Genomic DNA, 17,966 nt, shown 5'->3' on the forward strand with positions numbered 1-17,966 from the left:
TGTTCCAATGAGCATTAGGAAGGAGTTAACTGAGTTGTTAAAGAATTTATGTAAAGAAGAATTTTTTGATCCGACTGATTCTTCACCATGGTTGTCTCCTGTTGCCATTGCTTGCAACAAAAACAATGAACTATGCATGTGTATAGACTAATAATCTTTAAATAAGGCAATGTGAGTTGATAGGCACCCTCTTCCCAAAATCGATGAGTTGATTGTATCATTATCTGGTGCGTCTATAATTTTCATATTAGACATGAGTGTAGCAGATCATCAGCTGCTTCTAAGTAAGAATTCCAAACATTTGACGGATTTTGTCACTCCAGATGGTGTTTTCCAGTTCTGTAGAGTATCATTCGGGTTGGCATCAGTGGCTGCCACTTTCTAAAGAGCAATTGAAGATGGTCTGTGTGGCATCACTGGTATCTCTATATTTCAAGATTATGTATTAGATCATGGTAAAGATGCATGTGAACACAATTAAAGACAGAGTAAAGTTTTAAAAGCTATTAGTAGTACAGTGTTGAAATTGAGAAAGGAAAATTAGTTTTTTGGAGTAAAAGAGGTTGAATACTTGGAGCATGTGGTGTCTTTTAAGAAACTTTCATACAGACCTTGTTTACTCGGAGCTAATATTGATGTAGCCAAACCTAAAGATCGCAATAAACTATGGGTGTTCATGCACATGTGCGAGTTTTACACAAAGTTTATTTCAAAATGTTTCCACTGTTGCAGAACCTCTGTTAAGGTTTTTAAAGAAGAGTGCCAAATTTGTCTGGGGTTTGGAGCAGCAAAATACATTTAAGATTATCAAGAAGAACCTTAGTGATGCACTTTTACTGAGTCCTTTTATAAACAGGGGAGTAAGATGTGCATTACAGTAGATGTCAGCAATGTTGGGGTCGGTGAGGTATTAATTAAGGAGTATGCAGGCAAGAGAGTGATCCAGCGCGAGACTGGGAATGGGGAATAACATTTACCGATACCCTCCCTGCGTCGCAGACCCGACGTCACTCAAACTCATTCCTACACACGCAGTCATTGGTGGGGCCCATAACACCAACACTCATACGTCTCTCTCACTGATCTGCACACACAGGAGGGATGAGTAATTCAAGCGCTGGACATGTGGGGGAAAATACCATATAACCTATAGGGAGAGAAAAGTTATTTTACAAAATATACATTAACATCCTTCGCCTATAGATCCCTAGTCCCAACCATCAAGGCACTCCACCCACTTGGTCAACGGACCAATTTAGTTGGATTGGTTGATGGTGATTTAGAACCAGCTAAAACACATTTTAAGACTCCTTATTTCCCTTAATGAAACCACAAACTCATATTTCTTGTTAATCAATATTTGTTTATCTAAATTTTCATAATGATTAATATTTGCATTTGTCTCGTCAAAGTTTAGAATTTTTAGATCAATTCAAATAAATCGCAGAACATCATATTTACCTAATCTGGCTATTTGAAGTCCTCTAATTCATTGACTCTGCATAACCAAATTTTGTCGTAAATTGTCCGAAAAAGAAGGCCAAAGCTCAAAGTCCTCTGCTCAGCACGTTACAGTCCCAACCAGATATCGTGCAAGCATCTATCATAGCCCGTGGATTTAGAAAATGTTTGCAGCCATCAAGCGGTCGGGCAGCATCTGGATCATTAGGAAAGGCGTCACGAACATAGCTTCGAACAAGGAAAAGATGAAGTAGTTGAGTACCCCTCCTTATTCTACTACGCTTTTTATAATAAAATCAAGTTAAAGAAGATACAATTTTAAGCTTTAGAACAGTCATGATTGGCTGGTTGAGATCGTCCGACTTTATTCCCAGATTGTTAGTACAGGTCGAGGGGTGAGGTCATTGGTCCGCGAAGTGTCGGCTTGTTCCGGTTTACTGTAAGGTTGATTGTTCCCCTGTCTTGGCGAACGTCCCGTTTCATATCTTTGACCGGGTACATGATGAACAAAGGTCGGTATGAGGTTTAGGAGATTTCTTGCACATGCGCAGCTCACTCCGAGCCTCATGGGACAGTGGCCACTTCTGCGTGTAGTGACAGCGGCCATATTGGATTTAGGCCTAGATGCCAACTTAAGTGAAACAAACACAAAAGAATAATTAATTCATAGAAATGGAGATTCTAATGTTATCCCCTTGCTGAGCCCTCTATGTGCTTGTATTTATCTAGCATATAGATACATTTAAAGCAATTATATTCACCTTTTTCGATCCTCCTCGAGGGTGCAACATCACAAAGCAACATATATCGTGCAGTATTCTATTACCACATATACTATTGTTAATATGCGTACAGATTTTAGTTATAAGATTTTAGTTATAAGAGTTATTTAGCCATGCAAATAGCAAATCTCATGTATAGTTTTAAGTTTTAATAATGTTGATTAGTATACATGCAATACTCGTTTAATAATATTATAATTAATAGATTAGTATTTTCATGCAAGAATAGAGAAGGTATACAACATTTTGCACTACCTGCTCCATCAAGAGCACCATTGCATTTCCGTCAGATACTTTGAAACCTCAAAATGAATGTGCTCTTTCATAGAACGTGAAATGTATGCATGCACTTGGGCTATGGAAAAATGTAAATGCTATGATTGGGATACTCATTTTGTTATTAGCATGGACCACAAAGCGTTAATTCCTATTTTGAATGGTTCATATGTTAATACCAGTGAAGCTACAGCCAGATTGGTTAGACTCGGTTTGAATCTTTCGAGCATCATTTTGAGGTACAGCACATTCCAGGAGGGAAGAACAACCAAGCAGATTATCTTTCATGTCTACCAGTTTCGTGGGAATCTGATATTTATAATGAAGTTGGAAAGGTTGAAGAGGATGTGGAATGTTTGGTTGTAAATATTTGTTGATCTGATGTGGTATGTGTGTCTGAGTAAGAGAGGAGGGATGTTTTCAAGGCAGATGACATTTTGAAGGGTAATGTGATGTTCTTGGCCTAGGGAAAAGAATTTGCCTCTGGTTTTACAGAGTTTTTGGAAAATTCAAGATGAGTTGTCAGTGGAGGGTGATTTTCTTTTTGGTCCAAAATTAGAAAAAAGTTGCTTGCTCTCAGTCATGAAGGGCATTTAGGCATGACTTCTAACAAGAAAAGATTAAAGGTTATGTACCCGTGGCCAGGTATGGACAGGGACTTTGAAGACTGTGTATCTAAATGTAAGAATTGTCAGCAAAATGACAAAGGACTTACAACAAGAGTAGAACTCTTGACCATCATCGATTAACCTGAAAGTGTGTGGGAAAGCGTGACCATTCACTTTGTAGCGCCATTTTACTACTTACTAGCCCAACAAAAGTTTGCCATTCTTTTAGTAGACTATGGTGCCGATTCTGATGTGGTTAGGCCAACCTAACTGCATCGGAGTCAACGATTCGGATTCCTTTCCGACTGAGCCATTCCGGTGGGCTCGGTGGGAAAGGAATCCGACTCGGTTTTCAGATGGCTTTCGGGCTCAGAGAGCCCATCCGCCATCCGGAAACCCTTCAGTACTTCCCCGGCCGGCTCTTTCCGGCCGAGAGAGTACATTGCTTCCCACTGCCTTTCTGTACCGGCCTTTCCGACATGCAGTAGGAAACTGTCTTTGGGGGGGCCCCAGCAGGGCCCCCATGGGTGCGAGGCTGCCAAATGTTGATCCCTGCACCCCGTGGCAGGCTCCTTGGGGTTTGGAATGCATGCTCCCATTGAAAGGTATAGGCATGCTACTGAACTGGATTCGGTCCTATCCTACTTCCAGGGCTACAGGGATGTGGAATTCCTATAGCCGGACGCCCTGGACATATTGTTTGGGGTCAAGGGCAACAAGTTTTCATGTGTATTTTGCCCTTGGGACAAGTAGGCCCAACTCCCTCCAGCACAAACCCTTTGGCTGCCAGTTTGCAGTGCCACATAATAGATCAGGGAAGGGCATTGTCTGAAGCTAAGTTAATGCTGTTCAAACTTGTATTTATGGTTCATTAATGCAAAGCCTTTATTATTAGGGTGCGCACAAAAAGTAGATGTGGTAAGCTCGGCCTGCACCACTGACGGTGATAACAGTATAAATGTGTACACACGTTTTCAAAGTTTAGTAATATGAGGCTATGTACAGTGCTCCCAGAATGCCCTCTGATTATATGCAAATATTTGCAGAAGCTTGAAAGCAAGAGTGATGATTCTTTGCTTTCAAAATAAAATGTTCACAAAAATATGCAAGTAGGGGGAAAAAACATTTTGCTAAACTACTGTAAGATTTTATGTACCATATCTGTGCAGCATCATTTAGTAACATGTTGATGTATGCTTGTATTTCCCCAAAATATTCATAATGGAAAATCAGTGTAACCAGTTTAAATACGATTAAGGGCAACAAAAATAAACAAGCATTGGCAAAGCCAGTAGGTCTGAAATTGGTGGTCAGCCTTTTGGTTTTGTCAATGCGTGACTTGTTTAGGCATGGTTTTTGTAAAACCTTATCAGTGTGGGAGCTGCTGGGCCCTCAACATTCTAACAAGCATTGGCAAAAGCACAAATTGTTTTTGGTCTCAAAAGCACACACTGCCGCAGCAGTTCCGGGCACTGAACAAAACTACTTTGTGTTTCAATATGCTTCTTTTAAAACAGCAGAATAGGGTCACTCACCGAGAAGCCAGCAGATAGACTGAAAGAGAGAGAGAGACACGGAATTTTATTAAACACAAAAGGTCATAGTTAACGCAAGGCCTAATTAGCGGCCCAATTATTTAAAAAGTCTCAAAGGTTCACCCATTAACTGCATATGCACAGTTTCAGTGAATTCACAAAAATTTACAGAAGTAGGCCAAGAAATAGTACTTCTAGAAAATATTTGTGAACTGCATTTTAGCATGAGCAAATGTGCATGTGTAGATTTGCTCATGTGAAAATCTGAATGTTTCAAGTTCACTTTCCCTCCAAACACTTTTTTCCCAACCCTGGAAAAAGTTTTACGTCTGCGACTGTCGGGAGTAAATCTTGAACCTTTTTCAGTATGGGAAAAGAGTTGGTGAAAACCCTTAAAAGATGCAAGTTAGTAGGTTTGCACAGACTCAAAAGACATTCCAATCCTTGAGCTATTGCTTACCACTACCTTCAGCCCCAGTATGTTGGCCTGCACAAACGTACCAACATAAGTGAATTGCTGGTGTTCAAACCCTACTATGGTACGAGCGCTGGCATAGTTAGAGAGGCTATTTCAGAACCATTTATATAATAAAATTGCTGCTTTAATTTGTTGCCGCATTACATGGCATAAAAGGGACAAGTGCATTTTGTTACAGGACAAGTAGATTTATGAAGCAACCTGCCCCATGGACAAGTAGATATTTTATTAAATTCCACACCCCTGGGCTGTAACCAACGACAGGAGGTTGTTCAGTTCCAGTTCCTGACCGATGTCGGATGGACTCTGGTCTGTCCGACATCAGAATCGGCCCCTCTGTCTCGAAGTGGTTTGAGGCTAGATTCGTAAGGGAAACCCACACATAGTGTTTTAACTTTTCTTAGTGATGTTTTTGCCAGAGAAAATTTTCCTGCAGAATTTGTCAGACAATGGAGCGCAGTTCATTTTAAAAGAAATGATGGAATTTCTAAACGGAGCAGGCATTAAACACAAACGTTGTAGTCTATATCACTCTCAAGCGAATGGTCTTGTGGAGCAAATGAATAGAATAGTAGTTGAGTATGTACGCGAGGCATCGTTTGAGGGGTGGTGATGTAGAGGATGCTGTTAGAGCAATGCTTTGGGCACATCGCAATACACCTAACAAAGAAACAAACATCACTCCTTTTTGTGCTTTAAGGGAAGGAAACCTTTTGATTTTCTAAACCCAGCCTGGTTGTCCAGATCTGGTGTTTTGGTAGATAATGTCTTGCCAAGTAATTCTGGGAGGAGGATGATTCAGAAGGATGCAGTTTTCAGCTGTAGTTAGAGTAAAACTAGATTTGGCTCTATCAAATGTGCAAAGAAATTGCAGATTAACGAAGGCGGTTGGGTTAGGGAGAATTTGCCCAAGGTCAATATGAGTAAAGGGGGAGTAAGGTTCAGTCGGCCTCCCAGAATCCAGGCGGTTAGTGAAAACTCAAGTGCTGTGAAATTGGAAAATGGTCAATGGTGGAATTGTAGTCATATAGCGACAGTCAGCAGAGAATGTGCAAAGGTGGTATTAGGGCAATCATTCCATGAGTCTGAGTGTATTCTGAAGGATGCGAGTAGTAAATCCTCTGCAGTTACTGGTGGTGGTTCGACTGGCCTTACAAGATAGTGCAGACCACACAGACTGAAGTTCATGCCGGCTGAATTCCGAAATTATGAGATGTATTAATTTCTGTTTATGAAATGCAGCTATTTGTAAGCAGCTGTTTTATCTTTCTGGTTATATTATGGTAAAATTAATGTTTCTTTGTCATTTGTGGTATGGTTTATTTATTTATTTTCTTTATTTAATCTTGTAAACAAGTTCTTTGGCTGAAAAGGGGGAGGCGTGTTGTGTTGTGTCATGCTCACGAGGGCTCCTGGTGTCAGAACGTTCGTGAGCAGAACTCCAACCAATGGTCTAGTGTGGACAGGTGGTCACAGAGGGACTCGGAGGAGGCTGCGATGTTCGTTGTCTCCTGCACTTGTACACTGCTTACATATTTACAATAAAATTGCTTTTGAAATATTCACCCGCCTGCAGTGCCTTCCATCAACTATTCAATTGAAAAGACTTTTGTATTAATATCTAAGATGTGGTAAACTGTGACAAGTTTGATAAAGTGTGTGTGGAGTATAGGGTTCAGTGGCTATCCGTTATGCACACATAACTTATTGATACATGAATTGTATTAAATATAAAGTGATCACCTTGTCATTGTTAGGTTTGGAACTATAATTTTAATAATATCGAATTTATTCCATCAGTGTTAGTTTTCACAATAATAATTTGACTCTCGATATCCTTAACGACTTCAGTTATGCACCTCATATTCATAATGAACAGATGTGTGCTGCCACTAGCTTTGCTTTAGGGTACTTTAAGAAAATGTGATCTTGCCCCTTTAAACGAAGAAACGGGGATTTGTCTCCCATTGGAGTCTCTCGTGAAAAAGTGGTCTGCCTTCTTTGCTTTGAACAAGGATTGTCTTCATACCGTTCTACTGTATGCCGTTTAATCTACATAATATTCCACAATAATGTTGTTGAAGTGCTCATAACCATAAAAGCAGTAAAGTGGTTTACAGTGTAAGGCATTAACTAGGCCAGTTGCACTTTTGTGAATGCAAGAGATGTAAAGTATGAAAGCACAATGTCTGGATCAAATGTTTTACTTATAAGTGAAAAATAAACATGAAGAAAGAGGGAAATATAAGTCCATAATATAATCTAACTTGTGGATTTATTGTATAAAGTGAAAGTTATCCATTATAGATCAGCTAATATTTTTCTTCACAATTACACATGTGAACACTTCAACTGTAGGTTATAATAAGGAGAGAACTATCAAGAGGTTCATCGTGTTTACTTAAATGCTTGAATGACTACTCCTAACCACTAGCATATCAATATTATATTATTTTAAGATGTCTGTAGGAAAAATGTTTGCTATATTTTTTTTTAATTAATGTATCTAATTGTAATTTTGCCAGTGATTAGATACAGTTAATGTTAATATGTCATTTTGATTTTTAGAAAGGGGCTATCGAGAGGAGCTGTGGATAACACGTTTACAGCGAAGGATGGAGAGACTCTTCCAGTGCATTTTACCAGGCGTGTGCAGGATGCCATCCACAATTACACCTGGTATGTAGTTATGAGATCACTAAAAGATTGGAAGTACTTTATATGTTATATTATGTTATACTTTGTGTGCATAGCTCAGTCTTTGCAATTTCAACACGTTTGGATGTCTAGGTCGGCAGATTTTGTGGTTGTTTCCAAAGACCTGGGTTATTTTGGCGTTTTAGGTCATGTGACCCTCCACCAATCCCATGTGAGGGTAATCAGCTCAGAGTTTGATAGTGTGCCTGTCATTGTCTCCCTGTCCAAGTTGGTGAATCATTTTCTCGCTGATGCAGATTTAGAAGAACCTATGTACAGAAATTAGTAACCATTCACATGTTCCTTAGTCTTCCCATTCTGTAGGACCAAAATATTTACCTACATCCTTGCCTCTCAGTTCTTCATCCACGCTGGTGTTAGAGCATTGAGCTCATCCATTGTGTTGGTGTCTGGTGGCTCCTCATCCAGTGGTTGCCAAAGAAATTAGTACTGGTGCATTTTTATATCTTCCATAGCTTCTTCAAGTTGTCAATGGTGCTGCTCATAATTGGAAGTTTTGTGTTTTAGTGATATTGAGAGTATCTTATGCTTTAAATTGCATTTGTTTGCCTACTTTGTCAACTTTATTACTAGTATAGTTATCTTCAGAATTTTGATCAGGCTACATAAGTGAGAACAATTGAAAGTAAACCCTATGGTACTCGGGAGGTAGCAGAAATACTAAGGTGGAATCTTAACATTTCTCGCCTACAAAATTTCACAGCCTCAGATTGACGCTAATTTTGGACCTGATTTAGAGTTCGGCAGAGGAGTTACTCCGTCACAAACATGAAGGATGTGCCTCCCTTGGCCATTGAATATAATGCACTTGTGATACAACTTACTGTAGTGGTTCTCACCTTTTTGACTTCTGGGGACCCCCACTGAATCACTTTTGGAATCCGGACACCCCTACCCCCCACTGAGTCATTACTGGAAGCCGGTGACCCAGGCGAAAGCATTGTTGAAGATTTGAACCACAAAACAATACTCGAAAAATGCAGAAAATAGCACTCCTCAAACAAATACACAAATGATGACACATTTTATTTAATTTGCAAGCACATATAATTAGAAAAAAAATCTACATTTAGATTTTGATAGAAAGGTTGAGCTGTTCTAAATTCAACTGAGGCCTCTCATCGTCCATACTATATTCTGTTTGATGCACCTGCAGTGCTCCCACTAATCAATCTGAGGATACCAAGTTGATTTTTACCCTCCAAATTTCAAATTTCTTCACATTCACAGTACGTTTAAAACATTTCCAGTTCTACATTTAGCTTATTTATTTATATACACTTTATTAATCTGTTAATATTATTACATTTTCTAAGTAGTCGCGGACCGCCTGAGGAGGCTTCGCCGACACCTAGGGGTCCCCAGACAACAGGTTGAAAACTACTGGCTTCGGGATATCCGTCACATTTGTGAAGGAGTAACCGATCTGCTGAACTCTAAATCGGGCCCTATATTTGAAATGCAGAGAGTGTTTGATAAATATAAAATCAGGATAGTAAAGCAGTAGCTAAATGTTCTAATTGGAATATCCATGAAACATAATCAAAGGTTTTTAAGGAATGAGCTGACATAATTTGAAAGTGCACGGGTGGTGTTTTCAGGCACTAAAGAAAATGGTGAAATCAGTGGACAGAGACCAAGCAGGAAAGGATAAGGCATGAATACTGAAAGCAGTGCTTTAAATGGGCAGTGAGAACCTGCACTTCTATGTTTTGAAAGGGAGAGCACCTGCACTTCTCAGCAGAGATGCAATACTTTTAATGGGAGAGTAACAGCACTTCTCAGAAGCAAGCAGGAACTTTGGTATAGGTTACCTGCACTTCTATATTTCCATTTCAAGCACTGGCTAAAACTACGGGAAACAGCATTAACAACGCGGTTGGAACCATGCATGCCTTTACAACGCATGCGTCTTTACCACAGTTTTTTTTACAACGAATATGCCTTTACCACGCATGCCTTTACAACATATCTTCATTTGTAACCTCCCATGAGGACTGGCCCTTTTACTTCTGTTGTTACACAGTATGTCTTATTTAGACTGTAAGCACTATTTTCTTTAATGAGTTTCTCCTACTGCAGGCACAACATGCTATCCTGCAGCATTCAGCGCGTTATGAGCGCTTTCACTTTCCAAGCAATCCGGGACAATGCCGGCTCTTTTTTAAAATGAAATAGGTATTGCATTTACAAGAGTTTCAGCTTTTGACATTGTAAATTACAATGCCTATTATTTATGTGTTATTTATCAAAACAGATAAATAAAAGGCATTTCCATTTACAATGTCGATAGCTTAAACTCTCGCTAATGCAAAATCTTTTGCATTGCAAATGCTTGTTACAGTATACATTCAGCACTCCCAGCTTCTCCTTTAAGCAGTGGCATGAGCCTCAGTTCAGAGATCTGCCAAAACAACCTTACCGCTGATTTAAAGCACAAAGCAAATAGTGAAATATACAAATATATTTAAATAAACATGCAGTCTGCAATGGATTTATTGATTTTCTCTCTCTAATCTCAGAAGCCCGTCCTGTATCTATCTTCACCCCGCAGCACAAATGACTCTTCACAGTAGCTTCTGCTCTCACATACTTTTCTTTTGTATTTACTCATGCATGTCAGTTGCTTGCCACTGATAACCAGCTGTAACATGACTGTGATTGTTAAAGGGTCTAATAGGGGCTAATCAATAGGGGAGACAGGATACAGGCCAGCAGATGCAATTTTGTGACAAGACCGAAATGGCTTCTCTTTGCATGATCTCGTTCAGTCTGTTCTCTCATTGGACCCCCTCTACAAGTATCATTGGACCCCAAGTTAAGTGAATTCCTTACTTCATGTGCTCATGGGCCAGATCAGGGTGTTGTGCTCCCTTGTGGTTGTCTTCCCTTATTGCCTATTGTGTTTTGTTTGGATTGTTTACTTTTAAAGGGCACAGTGGGTCTCGTGCTTATGGTGTTTTGATTTTATATGAGATGTAAAGGTGCTTAATTTGTAAAAAAAAAAAAAAAAACAAAGAAATGCTGCATACCTAAATACTTATAGCTTATAGGTATACTTCCAGTTGCTTCTCTGGTCTCATCTGTAATTCCTCATTCTATGTCCTCTAGCCAGTGCTGCAGCTGCATCTTTGGTCCTGTCAATAATGCCTCATTCTAAGTCCTCTAGACAGTACTGCTAGCTGCTCCTCTGGTCCTGCTCGTAATTCCTCATTCTAAGTCCCCTACGCAGTGCTGCTACCCGCTTCTCTGGTTTAATGCTAATTTTTCATTCTATCTAAGTCATCTATTCTACACAGTGCTGCTACCTGTTTCTCAGGTCTATTCTGTAATTCCTCATTCGAACTCATCTAGGTAGTGCTGCAGCTGCTTCGCCAATCCCAGTCGTTATTACTCATTCTAAGTCCTCTAAGCAGTGCTGCAGCTGTGTCTCTGTTCTGAGTGGTAATTCCCCATTCTTAGTCCTCTAGACAGTGCTGCAGCTGCGTCTCTGTTCATGAATCAACTACACTCCAAACCAAAATACATGTGTAAAATACATTGTCATTTACAACCCCAATAACTCTAAGAAATGTGAGATCTATGGCATTGCAAATGCTTGTTTATTTTAGTGACTGTACTTTTGTAGCATGCATGCAGTGGGACTAGCTCTTTCAGAGTACTCAAGCATACAGCAGACATACTACCCAATTGAAAACTAGGGTCATAATTTACAAAGGTAAATATACACTTTTGTGTAAATTTACTAATTTCTTAATATTTACAAACTACAAGTTTAATTTTGCTAATAGTAATTTTACAACTGTGCAGTCATGCAACTTTGCCCATACAAAGAGAAGACAGCCCTAACGTTTTATGCACGGAGTCTATGCCACGAGTGTGGAGTTTCTGCAGTCATGAATTTATTAGGAGTATAATGAAACTCATAGTTTGTGAATACCCAAAACATTGTCAACGTGCATAAAATGTGAGTTTACCTTTGTGGGTCAGACCCTCTGTGTTTTATTGAAGCACTCATTTCTCCTCTTTTAAGTGTCTCTGGAGCATGAAGTAACAGCAGTATGAACCTTAGAGTTCTATATAGAGATAACACATCTGAATATGCTTTTCCATTTTATAATGTTGCCTGACCATGTTTCTTTATCTCAGCAGTGTGAATAATGTCTGGTCAATGAATAAAACCATTAGTAATGCTGGATTCTGTTTTTACCAACAGTGAATCCATTTCTTCAGTTTCATCCAGTGGGCAAACCACACCAACAGACATGAACAACTCTTGGTCTGGAATACAGAGCTACACCACTGGCTTGTCTACTGAAAGAAGTTCTGTTTACTCCTGGAGGGATGATGTAGGTTACAACTGATGCTTTTGCATACTTATTCTATTCCCTTCACCAAAGTGCAAACTGCATTGAATAAATGTTGTAAACTCAGATGATAATAGTATGGATCTTGTGTAAGACATTTTTCAAATGACTGGTACTTTTTGATTTCATTTTTAATACCAAGTGCCCAAGAGGTCTAAAGATCTTCTGTGTCAGAATGAAACAAGTGTAAACTAAAGTATCTGACTTGGAGAGCTTGCAAACATAAATCTAAGAATTATCACTCATGGACCATCAAAGCACTTGAACTCTTTCTAGTTCAGATGCGAAATAAAAAATGATAATGTAGGCTAAACTCCTGTTTACTCAATTGTGTAACTGGTTTACTGAGAAATGTAATTCAAATTCTAATAATGGAAATATAACAATTCAGTTAATGGATCACAAGGGTCTTGGGGTGCTAGGGATCCCCCAGCAATGTTATTATACAGTGAAACATTCTGGCCCAAAGCTTCGCTCATATACACATTTTCAGTCTTTGTTTACAAGTTAGATAAAAACCTAACACTGAATTCCGTTGGGAGTTTGTAAATTGTAATCAATTGGTTCAAATTTGGTACAAGCAGTACACCAAAATTCAATTTACATCCCGTGCTGCAAATACTACTCAGACATTTTTTTGTCTGTAGTTGATTGTTTCTAACTTTTGATGACCTGTATTTTACTGCCGAATATTTTTATAGTTTTTGGATGAGTGTGTGGGCGAAGACTATGGAGATTTGTCATTATCTACGCATTTGTCTTTCTCTAATATTATACGTGGTGCCAGTTCTTAATTTGTAAAAACATAAGTGCCAGGGCTCTTGCCAGGAGGCCATTGCAGCCTTCGTTACACATTGCCCGTTCCATGCTGCCAATGATAGTACCAATACAACCACTAACCATCAAGCTCCTACAAGTGTGACAATTTAGATTATTTCAGGCCTCCAAAGCTATATGAATGGCTTGGGATACAGGTAGTAGTAATTTTTAATGTATATTGAATTAATAATTGCCTGTTGTGGGCATCTCTAAATTAGCCTGACAGCGCCACCTTGTGGCAGACTGTGATGGTGTTGACAATAAAGTGCCAGAGTCCAGCACTGGAAACCACTGGCTCAAATTAAGCACTGTGCAGTGCTTTCTTTGCGGATTGGCCAGATTCTCTGTTTTGAGGTAAAGTGCTTGACCATTTAAAAGCGATTGCCCTGAAATTAAGTGTTACCAATTAGAAGAGTGAGATGGCTTTCTCTTACTTGACCTTTTGGAAAGACATATGTCATTACTATAGATTGGATAGAATTAATTGTTCCTCTTTCCTTTTAGCAATTACGAGAGATTTATTATAGTTACCTTTAACATTGTACTTATCTGTGCCTGTGAGAGCTAATGTTTTAAAAAAGCTTTTCTATTAAATAGGGAGGTGGCTGAATCATTATAACTTATTATCGTTCATTATATCAAAGATCCTTTTCTTGATTTTTTTATTGAAAATTGTAGTTGTTTACTGTACAATAAATATACTTTAGTTTATCTCTCCCCTCCTCCTTTCCTCTCTTATAGAGCCCTTCTTTACTAAATTCTTTAAAATGCGTATCTTATACGATCGGTTGTTACTTACGAACTACATAGCAGTTATTTTTAATTGTTTGCTTAGTACACAGTACTCTACAAAGAATTGTCTTATTGCAGGCTATAGTTACTGTTTAAAATTTTTTTTTTTTACTTTATTTATATTTTCTGATTAAGAACAGCACATTAAGATATAATACGAACAGTACGCACACATTGAAATGGACATATATGTAGCAGAACATGTCCGTGGCTGTGGGCTTAATTTCTCAGATGTTCAGGAGTAGGAACAGTCACATCCTGGGGGGGAACAATCCATCCTGTTCAATTATGTAAGTGTCACATACATTACAAAGCACACTGTATTCCTTGATCGCAGTGAATCCTAGATGCACATGTAAATTGTCAGCAAGCACATGATACCTCAAATAGTGTAGGCTATTCACCTACCACAGTGAAACTCCTCCCGCTGCAACAAGAGCAACCACCACTCCGTCATCTCCAGCCCACAAGGCACTACAACAGGGGGGGAGCCCCACCATCATCCTCTGCAACTGCGGGACCGCTCGGAGGGGAGCATGCGGTGTGGGCCAGTAGGTAATGTTTAAGAGGACCCCATGTGTCCTTTGGCTTCGAGGTACGGGGCAGCGTCTCTGCATATATTAGCATTTGGTCCTGGCAGTACACCACATCCTGCAGCCACTCCTTAAATTTAGGGGCCCGTCCTCGACCCCATCTGCATGCAACCCTCCGCTTTGCTAGTACCAGTGAGAGTGTAACCAGGCGACAGTTTGCTTTGGGGATTTGCTTAGTGTAGCCTAGAAGCGCGACTAGGGGGTCTCACACTATTGGTAAGTCTATTATTTCGGATATAGCGGCAAAAATCTGTTCCCAATATTCCATCACCTTCGGGCATTCCCATGCCAAGTGCAGGAATCCCGCCTCTGCTCTGCCGCACCTATCACATCTATCAGCGCCTCGCAGCCCAAAGCGATGCAGCCTAACTGGTGTGTCGTACATACGCTGCAGATATTTATAATGGATTATGCGCAGTCTGGCACTGCCTGAAATCTCCGCAGTTTGCAGACAACAATATTGCCATTGTTCACCTGTAATATCTCTGCACAAATCAGCCATCCAGTGTGCTCGCGCAGCGCTATGAGAGTGGTCACGTTCTTATAGTTCGTTACAGATTGGATACCATGTGTCCCGGGCTCGCGATCTGCAACATCTGGTGCAACGGTTTGAGGACCAACGGCTCCTTTGGGAAGCTCGTGAATATTACTCGCACCCCCTGTTGCAGTCTCACATATAAAAACAATTCTAATGGGGTAGGTTGTATGTCGCCCAAAAATTGGGCTGATGTACAGAAGTTCCCATTGCAAAAGAGGTACCCCCAAGTTCTTCTGTGTACGCGAGCGCATAATTTCCTAAATCCGTCTTCCTGTAACAGGGAGAGTTTTGGATGGTACGTCAGGGGCAGGGCCGGGGAGTACAGGGTCGAGACCCCTAGAACTTTAATAATATATTGCTATGCGCCCACTGTACCTGTAAGTGTGGAGGGCTCAAGACTTCGAGGGCGATGTTGTGTATATAGCATTCCGTCCAATGGAATAGGGTCCGCTAGCCAGTGTAGCGCCGCAACCTGCGGCATGCACGCCGGTGGATGCACCCAATAGTATGCGTAGTGAGCCTGGGCGCATGCATGATATAGTTCAAAGTCCGGGATATCAAATCCCCCTTGTGCTGCCGGTCTCACAAGCACTGTCCATCGGACCCGTGCCGTTTTACCGCCCCAGAAAAGTCGCATAAGTTCTGTACGTAATGTTTTAAAAAAGAATCGCCCCGGGTGATCTGGAACATTCAGAAAAAGATATAAAAACTGCGGCAAGATCACCATTTTAATCAGTGAGGCTCTGCCCGAGATTGATAGGGGCAGGGCGATCCAGCGCATGATGTTATCCGTGAGGCGTTGTATGGCTGTGCCATAGTTTAGGCGGATCATCTCTTTGCGGTCTCCAGACACCCGGACTCCTAAGTATCGCAGCTCCGTTTCGCACCATGCAATCGGATAATCTAGGGGAATTTAACCACTGCCGGTGTCAGGGGAAAAAATTTCGATTTTTCCCAGTTAATATGAATTCCAGAGAGTTTTCCAAAGACTATGAATTCTCGTAATGTAGGTTTCAGGTTACACTGGGGATCTCTTACATACAGCATCAGATCGTCAGCATAGAGTGAAATCAGTATTTTTCGCAGTGGGCAATGGAGCGCCTTGTCATTGTGATGTTGTCGCAACCTACACGCTAAAGGTTCAATCGCTAGGGTGAATAATAGGGGGGATAGTGGGCATCCCTGCCTAGTCCCTCTGGTAATATGAAGAGTAGACGAAGTATGACCATTGATAAGCACTCTAGCAGTAGGCTGGTGATATAGTAGCTGCACCCATGACACAAACCCCGGGGGAAACCCATTCGGAGCAGTATAGCAAATAGATCAACGGAGTCAAACGCCTTTGTAGCGTCTAAAAATATCCACCAAATAGTGCAACAGTGCGGATTGATAGTAGAGAGACACGGGTATCAAGTGACCGCCTTCTTGCTTCGAGCGCTGCAGAAATTGTTTCTGCAGCCTGGGTTTCATGTTCCCTCAAATGAAACGCTCAATCTCCCTTTAGGAGCTTATTAATCAAGCCTGGGGATGGGAGCAGCGGAAGCGTCGGGAAAATGTACAGGGCTCTGGGAAGGAAATACATCTTTACCGTGGCAAGTCTACCAAACCACAACAGAGGGAGCTGCTGCCACTGTATCAAATCCTTGTGGATGAGAGCAAGAAGCTTGAAATAATTGGCTTCTGCGGTCTTTGCGAGACTTCTGCTGAGGACCAGACCAAGATATGGTAGGTCCTCTGTGACCCAAGTGAAGTCGAACTGAAAGCGCAAGATGCCTTCTGTGTGCGAACTAGAAGTGAGATTTAAGATTTGTGATTATTGCATATTGAATCGGAAGCCCGAGATCATCCCAAACGCTTGGAGTTCCGCAACAATAGACGGGAGGGAAGTCGCAGGATGGGTGATTGAGAAAATGACATCGTCCGCGTAGAGACTGACCAAATATTAATCTGCCCCAAGGGGGATGCCCTTAGCGCTAGGGTTGTCGCGTAGTCTTTGTGCAGAGGGCTCCATATAAAGGGCAAAGAGGAGCATTGAAAGAGGACATCCCTGCCTCGTGCCCCGACCTATTGGGAAACCACTAGCTCTGACCCTATTCACTCTGACCGCTGCACAGGGAGAGCTATAGATGCTCGAAATCCAACTTCGAAAGCGCATGCCGATTTCAAATTGTTTAAGAGTCATGAATAGATAGGGCCACCCTATCAGATGCTTTCTCCGTGTCCTCTGCCAGTAGCAAGGCTTCCTCGATGGAACGCTGTACTTTTTCTATCAAATGACAGAGGCGTTTAGTGTTATCTCCACACTGATTGATCCAGATCAATGGGGCCGGGCATCTGGGGATTGAGGCACTGAGCTAAAATGCTAGCAAACAATTTTGCATCGATGTTCAACAAAGAAATCGGGCGGTATGAGCTACATAGCTTAGGGTCCTTCCCAGCCTTCAGCATGACTGAAATCAAGGCTTGAAGCATCGATTCTGTGAGATTGCCTGTTTCAGCAAAGGAGTTGAAAAAGCGCGTGAGTATAGGGGCTGATTCCGGACAGAAATTCTTATATAAGGCAGCACTGAACACATCCCGGCCAGGTACCTTCAAGGGTTTCAGACGAGCAATCGCCAAAATCACTTCTTTTACGAATAGGCTCATCTAAAGCTGCAGCTTCTGTAACAGAAAGGGGAGTAATCGCAGCACCTTCTAAGTAGGCGTGCGGGTTCGACGAAACCGAAGAATCGCATGCGTACAACTCAGAATAGTAGGCCTGAAAAGTGTCTGCTATGGTAATTACTTCAGTAGCTTCCACCCTGTAGTCTTTCCGGACCGCTTTAACTGCTTGTGAAAGTTGCTTACTGCGGAGGCGATGCACCAGCATGGGTCCACCTTTGTTAGTCCCTACGTAGTATTTATGCTTCAAGAGTACTATTGCATGCTCAGCTCTATCTAGGTCAAGGCGTTTAAGTTGTAGCCGTTCTATTTCAGGTTGCCTCTAGATCCGAGGGCCC

At 41.1% G+C, this 17,966-nt stretch overlaps 2 protein-coding genes across 3 annotated transcripts in view; one reads left to right on the forward strand and one right to left on the reverse strand.

Moving 5' to 3' along the window:
- The window catches only part of FAM149A (family with sequence similarity 149 member A), a 539,436-nt gene that overhangs the window by 296,345 nt on the left and 225,125 nt on the right, over nucleotides 1-17,966 (forward strand). For both annotated transcript variants that reach the window (XM_085641973.1, XM_085641974.1), the window contains exons 2-3: nucleotides 7,709-7,819; nucleotides 12,075-12,207. In XM_085641973.1, coding sequence (XP_085498099.1) covers nucleotides 7,709-7,819; nucleotides 12,075-12,207 — 244 coding nt within the window. The remainder of the gene's footprint in view (nucleotides 1-7,708; nucleotides 7,820-12,074; nucleotides 12,208-17,966) is intronic.
- Nucleotides 1,352-17,966, reverse strand: part of LOC146862707 (uncharacterized) — a 228,024-nt gene continuing 211,409 nt past the window's right edge. Inside the window, exons 6-7 of the mRNA XM_085641976.1 lie at nucleotides 4,663-4,681; nucleotides 1,352-2,092 (exon numbers count right to left, since the gene is read on the reverse strand). Coding sequence (XP_085498102.1) covers nucleotides 2,082-2,092; nucleotides 4,663-4,681 — 30 coding nt within the window. The 3' untranslated portion in view covers nucleotides 1,352-2,081. The remainder of the gene's footprint in view (nucleotides 2,093-4,662; nucleotides 4,682-17,966) is intronic.

This window comes from Triturus cristatus, chromosome 2_2, assembly GCF_964204655.1.
Source record: "Triturus cristatus chromosome 2_2, aTriCri1.1, whole genome shotgun sequence".
Taxonomy (NCBI): domain Eukaryota; kingdom Metazoa; phylum Chordata; class Amphibia; order Caudata; family Salamandridae; genus Triturus; species Triturus cristatus.